The 20,488-nt window shown below is 44.3% G+C and overlaps 1 protein-coding gene across 2 annotated transcripts in view; it reads left to right on the top strand.

The window, feature by feature from the left end:
- Positions 1-20,488, top strand: part of gab3 (GRB2 associated binding protein 3) — a 121,936-nt gene that overhangs the window by 56,449 nt on the left and 44,999 nt on the right. For both annotated transcript variants that reach the window (XM_033030730.1, XM_033030728.1), the window contains exon 2: positions 17,859-18,159. In XM_033030730.1, coding sequence (XP_032886621.1) covers positions 17,859-18,159 — 301 coding nt within the window. The remainder of the gene's footprint in view (positions 1-17,858; positions 18,160-20,488) is intronic.

The raw sequence follows: 20,488 nt of genomic DNA, 5'->3' as shown, positions 1-20,488 counted from the left end.
GAAAACCCACACTGTCAAAAGGGAGAGCGTTCAAACTCCATATGGACAGCACCCATAGTTAGGATCGATCCCGGGTCTCTGGCGCTGTAAGGCTGTAACTCTACCGCTGCGCTATCTTGTCGCCCGGTGGGACATCAAATTACACTGAATATCAGAACTTTTTAATCGCACACCATTGATAAAATACAATTGTTAAAAATGATCTATTTTTCTTTCCATTTAATCCACAATGTATGAAAGATAAATGTGCAATGTCACAGATTCCTCTGTCATTTGAGAACACAGTGGGAAGATTCAAGAGTGTTTTATTGTCTTACAGTATGTCTTAAACCAGAACAAATTAAATTATTATGGCCCTGTCCCACTGTACGAGGTAATTCAAGAGCTCTCCCGAGTTTAAAAAATAATCAAACTCGTGGTAAGCACGTAGAATGTACGTAGCAGGTACGTCGGAGCTCGGAACATCTCTTAGCGGCTCATAACGCTAACGGCAGGTACTCGGGAAACGCGGTAAGCTCGTGAAGACTCGTGAAGATTTTTCAACGTTGAAAAATGTCCACGAGAGCCCCGAGTACCTACGAGCGGCTATTACCGTAATTCTCCGAGTTCGAATCAGGGGAAACTCGGGAGAACTCTTGAATTAGCTCGTACAGTGGGACAGCCCCTTTACTTGCAGCAGCACAACAGATATGTAAACATAGTACTCTAAAATTCATACTAACCAACAACAAGAAGAAAGTTCAGTATTAAATAAAAAATGGAGGAGAATCACAGAATCATAACTTCAACCTCTTGCCATCGCAAGAGTGATCTTTGATCTTCTCAGGTAGACACAAAACACTGGAGTAACTCAGTGGCTCAGGCAGCTTCTCTAGAGAGAAGGAATGGGTGACGTTTCGGGTCGAGACCTTTCTTTAGACTGATCTTCTCATCTCTTCTGTTGAGATAGAGAGTCAAATCCTTTTCAGCCTTCTTATTCAACTATCAAGGCCGTGACATTTTTATCATTCAGTGTGAATTCCACTGAACTGTGAAGTTATAAATGATTTTGCTATCAGCAGCAAGTCTTTATAGCCTAACAATGCTATCACTTTTAAGGCAATGTTTACATGTGTTACTCAATAGCATTTGTTCTGGAAAGCGAATGTAACAGGTAATTGGGTGGCTGTTGCAAAGTCTCATTTTTCATTTGGATCTTTGAAATGTATCATATATTGATCAGCTAACTCGGCTGAATGAATGGAGTACAATCCAATGCTGGCTGGGATACAAATTCTGTGCTCTTCATTGGCTTTTGTATGACTTACTCTGGCTTGCTGGTCTTACAGAGGCAGACGTTCACAAGATGCGTGAATCCCCCCTCACCATGGCGGCAAGGTGACCTGCAGACTTTAGAGATACAGCGTGAAAACAAGTCCTCCGGCCCACCGAGTCCGTGCCGACCAACAAATCACCCCGTACACTAGCTCTATCCTACGCCCTCGGGCCGATTTACAATTTATTTACTTACAAGCCAGTACATCTTTGGAATGAGTGAGGTAACCGGAGAAAACCCATGCGCTCATGGGGAGAACATACAAACTATGTACAGACTGCGCCCCTAGTCAGAATCGAACCCGGGTCTAAGGCAGCAACTTTGCCATTGCCCCACCATGCCGCACCTGATACAGTGCTTAGACCAGTGAGGTGCCAGTGAGAGAACCTGTCCAAGATGGTCCTGGACCATAGCGTCTGACCATAGACATCACTTTCAGGGCACCTCCTGGGAGTTAGGTCAGGAGTGAGTGGGGTCCTGAGTTTAGAATCGACGGGGCGGAGAGGTGGGGGATGTTCATCTTAATAAAAGTGGGGGACATGGATCACATGCAGGCAGAGGAGATTAGTTTAAGACGGCACAGTGGTGCAGCGGTAGAGTTGCTGCCTTATGCCCCTGTCCCACTTAGGAAACCTGAACGTAAACCTCTGGAGACTTTGTGCCCCACCCAAGGTTTTGGTGCGGTTCCCGGAGGTTTTTGTCAGTCTACCTACCTGCTTCCACTACCTGCAACCTCCGGGAACTGCATGGAAACCTTGGCGCAAAGTCTCCAGAGGTTTCCGTTCAGGTTTCCTAAGTCGGACAGGGGCCTGACAACACTTGCAGACCTGGGTTTGATCCCGACTACGGGTGCTGTCTGTATGGAGTTTGACGTTCTCCCCGTGACCTGCGTGGGTTTTCTCCGGGTGCTCCGGTTACCTCCCACACTCCAAAGACGTACAGGTTCGTAGGTTAATTGACTTGGTATGAGTGTAAATTGTCCCTAGTGTGCGTGGGATAGCATTAATGTGTGGAGGTCGCTGGTCGGCGCAGACTCGGTGGGCCGAGTATCCCACGCTGTAACTCTGAACTAAACTAAACTAACATGTGCATCATGTTTGCCACGGACATAGTGGGCCAAAGTGCCTGTTTCAGTGTTGTACTGTTCCATGTATTGACAACTGACCAAGTTGAGGAAAGGCCTTTGAACACCCCTTACTTCACTTGAGTAAGGCCCTCAGCCTCATGTGCAATAGAATCATATAGTGTCTAGCAACTTCAACCACAAGTTGAACACGTTTGCAAGTGCTGCCGAAATTCTCGATCTAATTATTATCTAGACGAACACATTTACGTTTTACAGGAAATGCCCAAACAGAGGAAACCTTTACCTACTTATTTGCCACATCATCAGTCACAAGAACCGCTTTTAACTTCGCAGCAGCCTACATTATTTTAGCGAAGATACTGTTAGACAGAACAAGCTGGAGTAACTCAGAGGGGTCAGGCAGCATACCCGGAGAAAAGGAATAGGTGACATTTTGGGTCGAGACCCTTCTGCAAACTGAGAGTCAGGGTGAGAGGGAAACGAGAGATATGAAAAGGTACATGGAGCAAATGAATGAAAGGGCATTGAATAGGATAAATCATAGGCTGCAATGATGATCAAGGGAAAGTGGAGCCCACAATAGTCCATTGTTGGCTGTAGAGAAGGTGATAATGAGTGGGTACAAACAGTGAAACTAAGGAGGACGACAGTGAAACTAGTACAATGACTCCCACCCTAGTTTCACTGGGGCTCTGCTTTGTGTTAATGTTTTACTCATTTGGTTAACTCATAATCACCTTCTCCACAGCCAACAATGGACCATTGTGGGCTATAACTTTCCTTGATCATATTTGGTGGCTTTGATTTGTCATTTTGCACACCTTTCATTCATTTGTTCTTTGCCCCCTTCATATCTCCACTCTCCCCTGACTCTTAGTCTGAAGAAAGGTCTCGACCCGAAACGTCACCTAGTCTTTTTCTCCACAGATGCTGCCTGACACGCTGAGATGCTCCAGCATTTTGTGTCTAGCTTCAGTGTAAACCAGCACCTGCACAGTCCCATTCCTTTGATGCTACCAGATGTGTTTAACGACTTACCAAGCAGAAACAAGCTTTGTAGCCTAATAGCCTGAAATAGAATTTGTCACAAAGCATTATATTGCAAAAAACAAAAATCTACAATTCGGAACTCCATTAAGTGAATGAATGAATATTTATTGGATGTATTTACAAGAGGAATAGATCGGGTGGACACACATAGTCTCTTGCCCAGAGTCGGGGACATCGAGAACCAAAGGGTATAGTTTTAAGGTGAAGGGAGAATGATTTTATAGGAACCTGAGCAGTAACGTTTTCACACAAAGGGTGGTGAGTGTATGGAGCGAGCTGCCGGAGGAGGTAGTTGAGGCAGGGACGATCGCAATGTTTAAGAAGCAATTGGACAGGTATGTGGATAGGACAGGTTTCGAGGAATACGGGCTAAATGCAAGTAAGTAGGACTAGTGTAGATGGGACATGATGGTCAGTGTGGGAGAGTTGGGCCAAAGGGCCTGTTTCCATGCTGTATGTCTCTATGACTCTATAACAGGTGATTTAGTTGCCAAAACATGTGTGTATGCTATTAGTTCCAAAAATGTAAAAAGCTAGGCAAGAAATTACCCAATCTTTTCCTCCTCATAAGTTCACGTGATAGGAGCAGAATCAGGCCATTCAGCCCATCAAGTCTACTCCACCATTCAATCATGGCTGATCTTTCTCTCCCTCTCAACCCCATTCTCCTGCCTTCTCTCCATAACCCCTGACATCCGTACTAATCAATAATCTATTTATCTCTGCCTTAAAAATATCCATTGACTTGGTCTCCACAGAGTTCTGTAGCAATGAATTCCACAGACTCACCACCCTCTGACTAAAGAAATTCCTCTTCATCTCTTTCCTAAAGGTACACCATTTGATTCTGAGGGTATGGCCTCCCTAGACTCTCCCACTAGCGGAAACATTCTCTCCACATCCATTCCATCCAGGCCTTTCACTATTCAATACATTGTTGTCTTTGTTTCTTTACAAGATTAAACATTGTCATCTGATTCTGGGTCAGCAACTTTTTTTTTAACTTCCTTTTTTTGTATGTGTGTGTATATCTTTGATAAATATAATCAGCTTCCTGTTATAGGAAATTGTTAACCAGAAAAAAACACCTTTTTCTGCTGATTTCCCAGGTCCTTGCAGATAGTGCACAGTCGGGTATTTTGTTTGCTTCGAAGGCACAGTTTGAGCGAAGAGAAGCTTTGGGTGCTTACATGCCGTCTTTAACATGGCAGCTACACTCTCGTCACCTGACAATAGCTCATTCTCAAATGATCAGCGCTGACTGTGTTAATAATAGAACAGGAACACGAGAGGCTGCTGACCATCTTACAGGATCACACACACGCTGCTCGTAAGTGATGTTATTTCAAGTGGGCAGAATCACAAGCTTATACGACAGAAATAACTGTGCAATTTTCGCCTGATGGAGCGGTAGGAAGATATACGAGGATTATATTGCCGTACGAATGTTGCACGCTAACGTCTTGCGCATAACCCATTACATCATTGTTATTATTTTAATGTAAAAGCCCAGAAAGAAAATAAGTAGCTTTATACCCCTGTCCCACTTGGAAACCTGAACGGAAACCTCTGGAGACTTTGCGCCACACCCAAGGTTTCCGTGCGATTCCCGGAGCTTTTTGTCAGTCTCCCTAATGGTCGAAAGTGGTTTCCGCTTCTTCTATGTTCCGGCGATTATTTCAAAAATTTCAAAACCGGCCGCGACTAAAAATAGGTTGCTGTTTTTAAAAATCGGTAATTTTTTAGTCGAAGCCGGTTGCGATGTTAGTTGAAGGTGGTTGCCGGAGGTTGCAGGTGACAAAAACCTGACAAAAACTGACAAAAACCTCCGGCAACCGCACGGAAACCTTGGATGGCGCGCAAAGTCTCCAGAGGTTTTCGTTCCGGTTTCCTAAGTGGGACAGGGGCATTACTGAAACCGAGATAGACTGGAATATAGACACAAAGAGATGCTGGTTTATATAAAGGGACATGCAGCGAGACCCAGAGGATATACCTGTAGGTTTAAGGTGAGGGTAAGAAGATTTAATGGGAACCTGAGGTGTGACTTTTTTACACAAAGGGTGGTGTGTGGTTGGAACAAGCTGCTGGAGGAGGTAGTTGAGGCTGGTACTATCGCAATATTTAAGAAACATTTAGAAAGGTACATGGATAGGACAGGTTCAGAGGGATACGGGACAATATCAGGCTGGTGGGACTAGTTTTGATGGGGCATTTTTGTCGGTTTGAGCATTTTGGGCAGAAAGGCCTGTTTCCACACTATGACTGGAGCACATGGAAAAGCAGATACTTTGGGATGCGGGAAGGAATAAGAGCTTTGAGGGAAGATGTGCAAACTTCACACAGATGGGACTGGGGACGGGGGGGGGGGGGGGCGGGATCAGGATTGAAGCCCAGTCCATGGAGCTGTGAGGCAGCAGCTCTACCCGATGGCTGACACTCTGCAGTCCCTTTAACGCATGCTAAAGCACACGCATGCTAAAGCACACGCATGCTAAAGCACACGCAATATGTGTGCATGCATCGCACCAAATGTGCATACATCGCACTGTCTTGCACAAAATGTTGGTCAGGGTTTGAATGCCTTTTGAATGCAAGACTTGTCACCATCTCTTCTATCCATGCCTTTGGCTGAACATGCTGCCCCTGTGACATTCCATTAAGGTGTGGATATTTTCCAATGTTAGGTAACTACAAAACTGTCATCCTCTCCCTCCTTTCCCCCAACCAACCCCCCCCCCCCCCCCCTCCCTTTCCCCTTTACCCCACCTGGACTCACACATATTTCTCCCCTCCCCTTCCACCTACATTCCTTCCTCTAGCTTCACAATTTGCAACTTCATTCCTTTTGTCTCACATCTTATGGCTTTTCACCTCTGGCATTTGTCCAACTATCTGCCTATCAACCCCCCCCCCCCCCCCCCCCCCCCCCCCCACACCCCCCCCCCCCTCCTCATCTCAATCTACCATGACTTGCCAGGCTTTGTTTAGCCCCTCCCCTTTAGTTTATTTTAGTTTCGAGTTTAGATAAGGTGAAGAAACAGGCCCTTTGGTCCATCGAGTCCGTGCTAACCAGTGATCCCCACTCACTAACACTATCCTACGCACACTAGAGGCCATTTTAGAGAATTATTCTCTCATTCACTTCCAGCCCTAATTGCTCTTGAGAAGGTGAACCACCCTTGTGAAGCACTGCAATGTGTGTGATAGCTCTTGCAGTACAGAAGTTGGGAACTTCTAGACACTAGATCACGTGAAATGGAGCTATTTACTGAGGACGATGACTGTGTGCATTCCTAGGACTGTATTGCAAAGTTAGTCTTTGAACATAGAAGGCTGCAGAGAAATTTAGCAAAGATATGAGAATTTAGTAAGATTTATGATGATTCCATCAATGCATATAGACCCGAACAAAAGTCAATCACAGATGTAATTATGCACAGTCTTTCTGTGAGGATATAACTCACACTGTATATAATATTTGTACATTCCTAATAATGTATATTCTTAATAGATGTAACTGTGGTTGTTGCATTTTAACACAAAAGCCTTTACACAAAATCAAGCCCCATCCCTACCCCCATTCTCTAAAGCTCGTAGCCATATAGACAGCCGCACACGCACACATTTCACAGATTAGAAAAGGTCAAAGCCGCTGGTTTCAAGTGTTCATAAATGGAGCCGTATTACAATTGTTACCAGTCTATAAAATACTGAATCCCATTTGCAATCCCGCGGGACTCTTGCAGGCTGCTGGCAGCCATCCCGGAGATGCAACAAGGTAAATAATAAATGTGACCATGTGGTGATGCTAAAAATATGGCCTAATTTTCTCTCAGAACAATTAGCCGAATGGCTATAAACTCAGACGGGGAGGTGGCGCAGCGGTAGATTTGCTGCCCTACAGCACCAGAGACCCAGGTTCGATCCTGACCACGGGTGCTTGTCTGTACGGAATTTGTACATTCTCCCCGTGACCATGTGGGTTCACTCAGGGAGCTCCGGTTTCCTCCCACACTCCAAAGACGTACAGGTTTGTAGCTTAATTGCCTTTGGTAAAATTGCAAATTGTCCCTGGTGTGTGTTGGATAATGTTCGTGTGCAGGGATTATCGGCGCTGGTCGGCACGGACTCTATTTCCACGCTGTATCTCCAAAACTAAGCCTAAAACTAAAAGGTATTAAACTGGGCTGATTTCATGGGGTTGTCTCACGCGTTGCCAAGGGCCTGAAATATATCCCTCACCATATTGGGTAAATAAGAGATGTAACGACTATTTTAGGACACCGTTCCTAAACTGGATGACACGTTCCTAAACTGGATGACACGGAGTGACCGTGTGGTGAGTCCAGCTGTTCTGTCAGCAGTCCTTGTGGGCAACTGCCAACCAGCTTACTAAATAACTGAGTCATTTTATATTTAGACACGGAGCCACGAGAAGCCAGGCTACTTCTTCTGATCCACACTAACGCTGAGCAGCGCGACCATGTTGTGAGACTCTCTCCCCTCACTCCCAACTTACTCCACGGTTTTAGTTTAGTTTAGGGATGCAGTGCGGAAACAGGCCCTTCGGCCCGCCGAGACCGTGCCGACCAGCGACGGTAAGCCCTGCACACGAGCATTATCCTACACACACCAGGGACAATTTGCGATCCCCGCACTACACTAGGGACAATTTACATTTATACCCAGCCAATTAACCTGCAAAATTGTGCGTCTTTGGAGTGTGGGAGGAAACCGAAGATCTGGAGGAAACCCGTGCAAGCCAGGAGGAGAACTGTACAAACGCCGTACAGACAGCACCCGTAGTCAGGATTGAACCCGGGTCTCTGGCGCTGTAAGGCAGCAACTCCACCGCTGTGCCACTTGAGCCTATTTATTGCAGAGAGATAAGGCCAGTTATAAGATACTCTTGAAATGGATGCATTGCCTCAGGCAACACAATAGGTTATAGAACCTTGTCCACGTTATTAGCGTGCGATCCAATTTAGGATGAATCTCAGGTGTGCTAGAGTTTAATTTAGTTTAGTTTGCAGAGACAGCAGGGAAGCAGGTCCTTTAGCCCATCGAGACAATGCTGACCTTTGATCACCTGTTCACACTAATTCATATCTATAAATCATATCTTACAGAGCTAAAATTATATCATGTATCTATACTCTGTAAACAGCACGATTGTAATCATGTATTGTCTTTCTGCTGACAGGATAGCACGCAACAAAAGCTTTTCACTGTACCTTGGTACACGTGACAATAAACTAGACTAAACTAAACTAAATACTGCCCAGCAAGGGAAACAAATGGTTCATAAGTTCAGAAGTGATAGGAGCAGAATTAGGCCATTTGACCCATCAAGTCTGCTCTGCCATTCAATCACAGCTGATCTATCTTTCCCTCTTCACCCCATTCTCGTGCCTTTTCCCCATAACCCCTGACACCCATACTAATAAGTGATAGGAGCAGAATTAGGCCATTCGATACATCAAGTCCACTCCGCCATTCAATCATGGCTGATCTTATCTCTCCCTCCTAACCCCATTCTCCTGCCTTCTCCCCATAACCCCTGACTCCCGTACAAATCAAGAATCTCTGCCTTAAATATATCCACTGACTTGGCCTCCACAGCCTTCTGTGGCAGAGAACTCCACAGATTCATCACCACCCTCTGAATCAAGAACCTATCTATCTCTGAATTAAAAATATTCATCGACTTGGCCTCCACAGTCTTCTGTGGTTCAATGTTATCCAATGTTCTCGTTCTGGCATGATCTGTAACCATAACAATGATATATGCACAAAAACACCCCATCACCAAAGTCTGTTTAATTGTGTGTAACTGTGGTGTATATGTACTTATGCTTCACATCTATTAATATATAAAACTCTCGTCCCATCCGTCCAGCTGCGGACCGGAAGTCATATCTACCTTATTGGAGACCCTCTTTGACCGGACTTTACTGGACTTTATCTTGCTCTAAACGTTATTCACGCTATTCCCTTTATCGTGTATGTGTGCACTGTGGACGGCTCGACTGTAATCATGTATTGTCTTTCCGCTGACAAGTTAGCACGCTACGAAAGCTTTTCACTGTACCTCGGTACACGTGACAATTAACTCAACTCAACTCAGTTATTAATTAGTGCTGCAACTGGCGATCTTGAGCACATTTCCAATGCGCCGCGCGGCGGCTGAAGGCTACGGGATGCGCTGTGGGGCCAAACGACCGGCTCTCCGAGCGGAACCCGGTGGCGGGCGGGCGGGCCAACGAGAACTAAGAGGGGCCTGGCGAGAGGCCACTGAGAAACAAGGGGGTCCAGTGGGGGGGGGGGGGGGGGGCTGCTGAGATCTGAGAGAGACCCGGCAGAGAGGCGCCGAGAACAGAGGAACCTGGCGGTGGGCTGCCGAGAACGAGGAGGGACCTGGTAGTGGGCTGCCGACAAGTAGGGCCGTTGGGGGCGTGGGGGAGGGGGGAGCATGGCTTGGTGAAGCCTAGGAGGGACCTGGTGGGAGGGGGCCGTCAAGAAGGAAGAGGGACCCATTGAGCCACATGCGGCCATGTGCGGCAGCAACCGGCCTAGGTCACCGCTGATGGAAGATAAGCCTGCGGTGAGAACGTTTGAAACTATGTCGGCGCCTGAAACATGGCGAGTGTTCGTGCGGTGAAGTCTGCTGTGTGATTTTACCAGATTGTATGCAAAAAACAAAAAATGTCACTGTACCTCGATACAAGTGGCAATAAAGTATCTTTGAATTAAATCCTTGAATCCACCAGCAGTAGAAGGCAGCCAGAAGAGAGACCAGGGAAATGTGTCAAAAATATAATCCCACTGGTGTTGGGAATAATAATTCCTAATTTGGAGTTTTGCTGAGTTGGTGCATTCCAGTGGACTGCTACTTGAAAAGGGAAATTGGATCTGAGACACCCCTAAATGAATGTAGACAATGGGCAAATGCATATGCATAAATGGCTATTATGACTTCCGGTCCGCTCTCTAGTTGTGCTAGGATGGTTCAGTTGCCTGATAAAGCTGTTATAGATTGCTAGATGCAGGAAAAATGTTCCCAATGTTGGGCGAGTCCAGAACCAGGGGCCACAGTCTCAGAATAAAGGGGAGGTCATTTAAGACTGAGGTGAGAAAAAACGTTTTCACCCAGAGAGTTGTGAATTTATGGAATTCCCTGCCACAGAGGGCAGTGGAGGCCAAGTCACTGGATGGATTTAAGAGAGAGTTAGATAGAGCTCTAGGGGCTAGTGGAGTCAAGTGATATGGGGAGAAGGCAGGCACGGGTTATTGATAGGGGACGATCAGCCGTGATCACAATGAATGGCGGTGCTGGCTCGAAGGGCCGAATGGCTTCCTCTGCACCTATTTTCTATGTTTCTATGTTTCTATAACAGCTGGGAAGAAACTGGGCGGCTTTGTGCAAACCACATCCATTTTCCACCATACAGCTTAGGATTTATATCTAAAAGCCGGGACCCCATTTTAAGTCACAGCATGTTTTTAACTGTGACGTAGAATTGCGAGGGCAATCTGCGGAAGACCTGTGGTGTTTCTGTTAATCTTTAGCATTGCACAGCTCCCTAATGTTGCATCCAATCTTTTATACAGAATGACTAGGTCTTGCAGCAATTTGACAGCTGCCTCCTTCCTCCTACATTAATAAGCATTCAAGGCCCACCATATAATTTTCGGCTTCCAGTTTGGCACAAGCTCCTTTCAATTTAAATTTGAAGACAGAAATTGGGACTTTTTTTTAATAGAAAAGGAAACGCATTTTAAATGCTAAGGCTTGTGGTTTCATAGAAATAATAGCAATCCCTTTATTATTTATATTCGGGGCACCGTCATCCCAAACATGATGTCAATTATTATTTATGATTGCAGGAACTGAGAAATGGTGTGATAAAATCAGGCTAATGTCATGCTTGATACATGACTAGCTGTTACTCACCCAACTATCTCTCTTTTCCCTTTTCCCTGACTAGTCTGAAGAAGGGTCTCAACCCAAAATGTCACCCATTCCTTCTCCACAGAGATGCTGCCTGTTGCGCTGATTTACTCCAGCATTTTGTGTCTATCTTCTGACTATTATAAGTGTCATTAAAGCCAAGCTGAAAAATGCATGTCACACTGACAGGATTTTATTTTAAATAGATGCCTTTATAATGTAAATACCTAGAGTATTAGATTCCCAGTAAATTGAGAGCAACCCTTCAACAACCCTTGTTGTCTTCAAAAGCTCCCAAGATTGATTTTGGATTGCTTTTTAGAAACATAGAAACATAGAAAAATAGGTGCAGGAGTAGGCCATTCGGCCCTTCGAGCCTGCACCGCCATTCAATATGATCATGGCTGACCATCCAACTCAGTATCCTGTACCTGCCTTCTCTCCATACCCCCTGATCCCTTTAGCCACAAGGGCCACATCTAACTCCCTCTTAAATATAGCCAATGAACTGGCCTCAGCTACCTTCTGTGGCAGAGAATTCCACAGATTCACCACTCTCTGTGTGAAAAAAGTTTTCCTCATCTCGGTCCTAAAAGATTTCCCCTTTATCCTTAAACTGTGACCCCTTGTTCTGGACTTCCCCAACATCGGGAACAATCTTCCTGCATCTAGCCTGTCCAACCCTTAAGAATTTTGTACGTTTCTATAAGATCCCCCCTCAATCTTCTAAATTCTAGCGAGTACAAACCGAGTCTATCCAGTCTTTCTTCATATGAAAGTCCTGACATCCCCCCCTTGTACTCAGTCACAACAAACTACCATAAACGGCCAGATCTCCATAATGTGATGAGAAGAATGACCTCAGAAATGCTTTATGATCATTCAAAGGACATTGTGTTTCATAATCTTCAATTATTGTGTGCCTTTCATGTGGAAATAAAAGAGTCTGGACATGATCGGTTTTAGTTTAGAGATTTAGTTTAGGCTCTGACCTTCCCACCATCGAAGGGATTTACCGGAGTCACTTCTCCAAAAAGGGCAGCCAGCATTATCAGAGATCTACACCATCCTGGCCACACACTCATTTCACCCCTGCCATCGGGAAGAAGGTACAGGAGCCTGAAACCTGTAACATCCAGGTTCAGGAACAGCTTCTTCCCTACAGCCATTAGGCTATTAAACACTACAACCTCAAATAAGCTCTGAACTACAATAGACTATTATTATTATTATTATTATTATTATTATTATTATGATTGCACAACTATTGTTTGTTTTTTGAGTAAGTGTGTTTGTGTATATGTGTATATAAGTGTGTATCTGTGTATATGTGTGTATATATATAAATACACACATACTCAAAAAACAAACAATAGTTGTATACACATATATATGTTTGTGGATATGTGTGTATGTATATACATATGTGTATATATATACATGTGTGTGTGTGTGTGTATGTATGTGTACTTGTGAGTGTGTGTATATATACACACACTGAACTTTTTTTTCTCTCGTTTATGATATTGTTTACTGTGTACTATGTTTACATATTCTGTTATAAGTAAGAATTCATTGTTCTATCTGGGACACATGACAATTAAACACTCTTGACTCTCTCCAGCAAAAGGTAAAATCCCGCAGATACATATTTAAATTAGCAGTTAACATTAGCAGTGTTAGAGATGAGGACTGGCAAATAGTCACCTGCTTCCTGAATTCTTAGGGAAAACAACAGTACATAAAAATTAATTGAATGCTGTAAACGTTTATTCCACAATGAATGGCCAATGCACTTCCTACTTTGCACCTATTGTCTTACCGAAGATTCCCTTCTGTTTTGTAGGGGGTTTTTTGCACAATCCGCAAACATTGCCACTTTCCATTTCACTGCAATCGCGAATATGCATGTGACGAATAATCTTGACTTGACTGCAATATTAAAGTGCACAAAATACGAATGCACAAATGATTGCAATGGTGGCTTCTCCTTGAAGCACCCACAGCCATTGAATTTGAAACCATTTTTACCGCATATATTTCACTCAAAGCCACGTGATAACATACAAGAACACTGTGTTGATCATTCACCTGTAAAATAATTGATCATAATTATATTGTGTTACCATCGTTATATTTGTACTACTTTTGTAATTAAAAAGTGAGTTGATATAAATGGTCATATTTCTAAAGCGAAAATTATTTGCTTGGAAAATGAAGCAGCTTATTTTTATTGATCCATTTTCTCTGCTCTTTCTGTCTCTGTGTCTCTCTCCCTCTCCCTCTCCCTCTCCCTGTCCCTCTCCCTCCCCGATCTCCATCCCCTCTCTCTCTCCCTCTCTCTCCCTCTCCCTCTCTCTCTCCCTCCCTCTCTCTCCCTCTCTCCCTCTTTCTCTCTTTCTCTCTTTCTCCCTCTCTTTCTCTCTTTCTCTTTCTCTCTGTCTCTCTCTCTTTCTCTCTTTCTCTCTCTCCTTCTCATCTCTCTAGCTGTTTGTCTAGCTGCAGAATATATTTCTGTATGAGTGGCCTTTTGCTGGGGCAATTCCATGGTCTCGCTGACTAGCAGCATTTTATTGAAATAGTATCTTTCTCATTTGAAACTAGACAGTGGGTATCACACTTATTTAGCCACAAGGTACGTGACAACCCAAGTTTACCTCAGCTCACAGATAAGAGCTCTACCTTCGCAATTCTAGTAAGGTGGGTGGTTAAGTCTGGAAATTCTGGCTGATATTTTTGTTTGTCTTGTTTGAGGAAGATGACACCAATTGTAGCATCTCATTTGTGTTGTGTGCATTGGCTTGGTATATCCTCAGCTTCTCCTCCATTTTCCTCATTCAAAGTCATAACACGCTAGAATGATATTTTTTTAATATACATTGGAAACTAGGTAAATCTGGTAATGACAGTATTTATTGTCTGTTATAAGTTTATAAGTTCATAAGGCATAGCAGCATTATTAGGCCATTCGGCCCATTGAACCATCTCCGCCATTCAAGCATGGATGATCCATCTTTTCCTCTCGGCCCCATTCCCCTGCCTTCTCTCTGTAACCTTTGACAGCCTCATTAATCAGGTACCTGTCAAACTCCTCTTTAAAAGTACCCAAAGACTTGGCCTTCACTGCTGTCTGTGGCAATGATTTCTACAGGTTCACCCTCCTACTTAGAAAACATAGAAAATAGGTGCAGGAGTAGGCCATTCGACCCTTCGAGCTTGCACCGCCATTCAATATGATCATGGCTGGTCATCCAACTCAGTATCCCGTACCTGCCTTCTCTCCATACCCCCTGATACCTTTAGCCACAAGGGCCACATCTAACTCCCTCTTAAATATAGCCAATGAACTGGCCTCAACTACATTCTGTGGCAGAGAATTCCAGAGATTCACCACTCTCTGTGTGAAAAATGTTTTTCTCATCTCGGTCCTAAAAGGTTTCCCCCTTATCCTTAAACTGTGATCCCTTGTTCTGGACTTCCCCAACGTCGGGAACAATCTTCCTGCATCTAGCCTGTCCAACCCCTTAAGAATTTTGTAAGTTTCTATAAGAATCCCCACTCAATCTTCTAAATTCTAGCGAGTACAAGCCAAGTCTATCCAGTCTTTCTGCATATGAAAGTCCTGACATCCCAGGAATCAGTCTGGTGAACCTTCTCTGTACTCCCTCTATGGCAAGAATGTCTTTCCTCAGATTAGGAGACCAAAACTGTACGCAATACTCCAGGTGTGGTCTCAACAAGACCCTGTACAACTGAAGTAGAACCTCCCTGCTCCTATACTCAAATCCTTTTGCTTGCCCTTAAGTTGTTTGCCCTTCCAAAGCCATTTCAGAAGACTTTTAAGAATCAACTTCATCAAATGAGACTGGGAGAGGGCAGCAGATATTCTTCAAAGATATGAAAGAACCACGGCACAATGGTGGTGCAATGGCAGAGTTGCTGCTTTACAGCATCAGAGACCCCGGGTTCGATCCTCATCACAGGCGCTGTCTGTACGGAGTTTGCACATTCTCCCCATGACCACTAGGGTTTTCTCCGGGTGCTCCGGTTTCCTCCCACACTCCAAAGACGTACAGGTTTGAGGGCTAATTGGCTTGGTAAAAATTGTAATTTGTCCCTAGTGTGTGTAGGATAGTGTTAGTGTGCATAGATCGTTGGTCGGCACAGACTCGGTGGGCCGAAGGGCCTGGTTCTGCACTGTATCTCTAAACTAAAACTACACAGATGGAGGTTTCAATAACCAGGGAGTTTTATTGTCCTTATGTGTTTTTTTTTAATTCCCAGTCATTAATTAATCTAATTTTCTCTGTAGTCAAAGTGGGATTTGAATTCATTTTTCTGGATTGCTCGCTCTGCCTTCTCGATAACTAGTCCAGTAATTTCTCCACTACAGCATATCCCTATATAGCATTTTAATCAGACCCTGGTGAGAAGAAATGTTTAGACATCTTTCACCTTTTTTCGCACTGCATGTAAGTCACATTAACAAAGTGATTTCAGTTTATCCAGGATGAGGTGATTATTGCTAAGTATCATTCATCTTTTCTTTGACACAAACTCCCCTTCTATAACTTGTCTGAGGGCCATTCCAGGTAGATTGGCTTAGCTTAAGAGTTTTTGAGTTTAGAGATACAATGTGAAACCAGGCCCTTCGGCCCACCGAGTCCATGCCGACCATTGATCACCCGTACACTAGTTTTATGTCTTACACACAAGGCACAATTTTTCTTTGCAGATGCCAAGTAACCTACAATCCTGTGTGTATTTGGAATAAGGGAGGAAACTGGAACACCTAGAGAAAACCCACGCGGTCATAGGGAGAACGTATAAACTCCACACAGACAGCACCCGTAGTCAGGATCGAACCTGCGTCTTTGGCGCTGTGAGGCAGCAGCTATGCCGCTAAACCACTGTGCTGCCCCAAGTTGTGCCCAAGGTTGGAGAAGGTGCCTCTGGGTGCGCAGTAGAACCTGGTGTGCCCATTCTTTAGATCTTTGAGATTCAGCACAGAAACAGGCCTTCTAGCCTTCTGACCAGTCGACCAGTGGTCACCCTGTGCACTAGCACTATCCTACACACTAGAGACAATTTGCAATTTACAGAAGCCAATTAACCTACAAACATGTAGTGTGGGAGTGAGCCGGAGCACCCTGAGTAAACATTCGAGGTGACAGGGAGAACGTACAAACTCCGTACAGACAGCGCCCATAGCCAGGATTAAACCTGGATCTCTGGCGCTGAAAGGCAGCAACTCCACCTCTGCGCTTCTGTGCCACCCATTCCCAGCTCCCATTCATCTTAACTGAGACCCAAGTTCACTACAAGTGGAGCTTCTGACTACTATGCCTTGAATTGGCTGGAGTTTAGTCACAAACTGGAAAGAATTTGCATCCTAGCTTCACCTGAGTGCTTTGCATGCAGATGAAGTAACACTGAATTACAACGTTATCTTGTGCTGTAGCGTGCAGGAGGCATTCCATAGATTCGTATCTTATATCATTTGGATGGGTGCAAGATTCCCATAAATGCACATGATGTATCTGCTATAGCCTTAAACCCGCACGTGTCTGCCAATTGGTAACCAGTTAGCTGATACCTACTTGTGTAACTAAAGTGTAACCATTAGCTGTAATCATCCTGAACTAGAGGTCTGTTCATTTAGTTCAGAGCCACAGCAGGGATGGGGCTGTTTCCCTGCTGTATCTCTGCTTGAAACTAATTCAGTGTGATCTCATCTGCATGCAAAGCACTCAGGTGAAGCTAGGATAGCACGCAACAAAAGACTTTTCACTGTACCTCGGTACACTTTGGGAAGAAGGTACAGGAGCCTGAAAACTGTATTGTCCAGGTTCAGGAACAGCTTCTTCCCTACAGCCATCAGGCTATTAAACACTTCAACAACCGCTAATATGCTCTGTTCATCTTTTTTTTATGTGTACGTACGTGTATACACACAGGTATATATATATATATATATGTGTGTGTGTGTGTGTGTGTGTGTGTGTGTGTGTGTGTGTGTGTGTGTGTGTGTGTGTGTGTGTGTGTGTGTGTGTGTGTGTGTGTGTGTCTGTGTGTCTGTGTGTGGGTGTGTGTGTGTGTGTGTCTGTGTGTGTGTGTGTGTCTGTGTGTGTGTGTGTGTCTGTGTGTGTGTGTGTGTGTGTGTGTGTGTGTGTGTGTGTGTGTGTGTGTGTGTGTGTGTGTGTGTGTGTGTGTGTGTACATGTATATATACCCACACTGAACCTTGTTTCTGATTTATTACATTGTTTACAGTGTACTATGTTTACATATTCTGTTGCTCTGCTGCATGTAGGAATGTCATTGTTCCACCTGGGGCATATGACAGAAAAAAAACTCTTGACTCTTGACACGTGACAATAATAAACAAAAACAAACCAAACTAAAACCTGCCCTTTCCATGGAGTCTAAGTCTGAGTGCTCTGTGTTTTACAGGCCTGGAGGAAACGCTGGTTTGTGCTGCGTAGTGGGCGACTGAGTGGAAACCCGGATGTCCTTGAATACTACAAAAACCATCACTCTAAGAAACCACTGCGTATGATAAACCTCACCGAGTGCAATAATATTGAAGCCGGGTTGAAGCTCAGGAAAAAGGAATTCCAGAACAATTATGTGTTTGAAGTGAAGACCCCAGCAAGGACATTCTTCCTGGTAGCTAAAACTGAGGACGAGATGAATCAATGGGTGCGGCACATCAGACTGATCTGTGGGTTTGGCTCAAATGACGATGGAACAGGTACAAATTATAATAATTGCTGAATTATTTGCATCAATGCTCTGAGTATTGGGATGGATTTTGATGAAGCGACATTGTTTTTAAAAAAAAACTTTCTCCTTCTGAAGCTGGAAAGGATGCAGAAAAGATTTACGAGGATGTTGCCAGGACTGGAGGGCCTGAGCTATAGGGAGAGGTTGAGCATGCAAGGACATTATTTGTTGGAGCTCGGGAGGATGAGGGATGATCTTCCAGAGGTTTACAAAATCATGATTGAAATAGAAGGTGTAATTGCACAAAACTTTTACGCAGAGTACGGGAATCGAAGACCAGAGCATTTAGGATTAAGGTGAGGGGGAAAAGAGATTTAATAGGAACTTGAGGAGCAACTTTTTTACATTAAGAGTGGCGGGTGTATGGAACGAGCTGCCAGAGAAGGTAGTTGAGGCAGTACTATCGCGATGTTTAAGAAACATTTGGACAGGTACATGGATAGGACAGGTTTAGAGGAATATGGGCCAAATGTAGGCAGGTCGGACTAGTGTAGATGGGGCATGTTAGTCGGCATGGGCAAGTTGGGGCGAATGGCCTGATTCCACGCTTCTTCTTCCTGCGTATGGTGTGCACAGCCTAAAGTTGTCGGTCAACTTGTTTTCTTTGATCTTTTTGTTTGTGCACTGTCGGGTTGATTGCATTAGTCGAAGCGGGGAGGACCACGTGAAAGTTGCAATCTCCCACCCCGTTTCCACGCTGTACGACTATGACACTCGACAAGGCTGAAGCAGGCCTTTCTAATTGCTTTGAGCAATGCTTAAACATGGCAATGCAATCAAAGAATATTTATAGAATTCTCTTTGGCCACACTTTTGCAGAGTTAATGTAATAGTGACATTTTGAGTCGAGAACCTTCTTAAAACTGAAGGAGTCTAAAGAAGGGTCTCAACCTGAAACGTCACCTATCCATGTTCTCCAGGGATGCTGCATGACTTGCTGAGTTACTCCAGCACTTCATGTTCTTTTGTGTATTAACCAGCATCTGCAGTTCCTAGACTCTACAGGGTTAGCGTAATTCCTGGAGTTTGTTTCAGCTTTGCTATTCCAGCACATGTTTTATAGTTGACCTTGCATTGAGCCAGTGAATCTTTTTCTACATTTCACCTCAATCCTTTGTATTTATATGAAAATGTCCATTATTTTGTCTGCTAACATGAACACAGTGCAGTTCTGAATGTGGAGAAGCTTAGTTATATGACCAGAGTTTCCTTTGTTTAAAGATTGTGGAATTTTAAAGGAAGCACTTGCTTTGAAAGCTTGGCTGTAGAAGAAGGAATTTGTTGACTAGCTACTGGAATGACATGAATTTCCATTGAATTTCTGAACTGGTCAGGTTAAAAGAAGCAACAAAAAAAAAACAACGCTGCAGCTGCTGTATATCTAAAGTAAAAGCAGATATTACTGAAAGAAACAACTCGATTGGATCCAGGCAGGGCCGGTTTTAAGCCGATTTGACCGATTGCTCCCAATTGGGCCCCGCGCCTAGGGGGGCCCCGCACTAATGTTCCGTACTTCGTATGGAAATACGAATTCTCTTTGTTAACTAAAGTTTTTTTTAATTCGCCATCCGGATTTTTTTTTTAAACGAACATGTATAACCAAAGATCTTCCAGCAGAGCTCCACTATAGGATCTTTGTGTATAACAACCGCTGCACGGCCATCAGACACAAACGATGTGTTAACTAGTACTGTTAGCACTTCTTATCAGCAAGTACTTAACTCGTTGTTATACAATCATGTCATCAATGCATCCATCCGCCTTCCTCAGTAAATGTTATTGTGTTTTGAACAAGTATTAATAACGTCGTGTTCCTTTGAATAAAATTCACGCGGCGTCATTAATACTTGTTTAAAACACAATTACATGTAGATGTAATGTAGATCGATGACACGTTGAGAATTTCTTTAAACTCACCATCATGAGTGAGGGCCCCGGAGCGCGAGAAGGGGCTTCTTCCTGGTGTGCAGATTAGTCATTCACCTACCGACCCACGTTGTGTCTCTTTGTGTTTTGCTCTCTCCCTCCCTCTCTCCCTCTCCCGCTCCCCATCTCGTCTCTCTCTAGCTCTCTCACACTGTCGCCTCGGCATTCCCGGAATCATTGACGTTTTGCGGTAGACAAAAATGCTGGAGAAACCCAGCGGGTGAGACAGTCGCCTGGCCCGCTGAGTTCCTCCAGCACTCTGTGTTTTTTGTTTGGCTCTGAAGTTGAAGGTGGCTCAACGGGACGCGCAAGGGCTCTGGGGAGAGGGTTGCGTTTCTGGTCGAGACCTTTCTTCAGACAATCACAACTAA

Source organism: Amblyraja radiata, chromosome 12 (genome assembly GCF_010909765.2).
Source record: "Amblyraja radiata isolate CabotCenter1 chromosome 12, sAmbRad1.1.pri, whole genome shotgun sequence".
In the NCBI taxonomy this organism is placed as follows: domain Eukaryota; kingdom Metazoa; phylum Chordata; class Chondrichthyes; order Rajiformes; family Rajidae; genus Amblyraja; species Amblyraja radiata.
The sequence above is the reverse complement of the archived record's forward strand: the minus strand, read 5'-3'. Positions and strand labels throughout refer to the sequence as shown.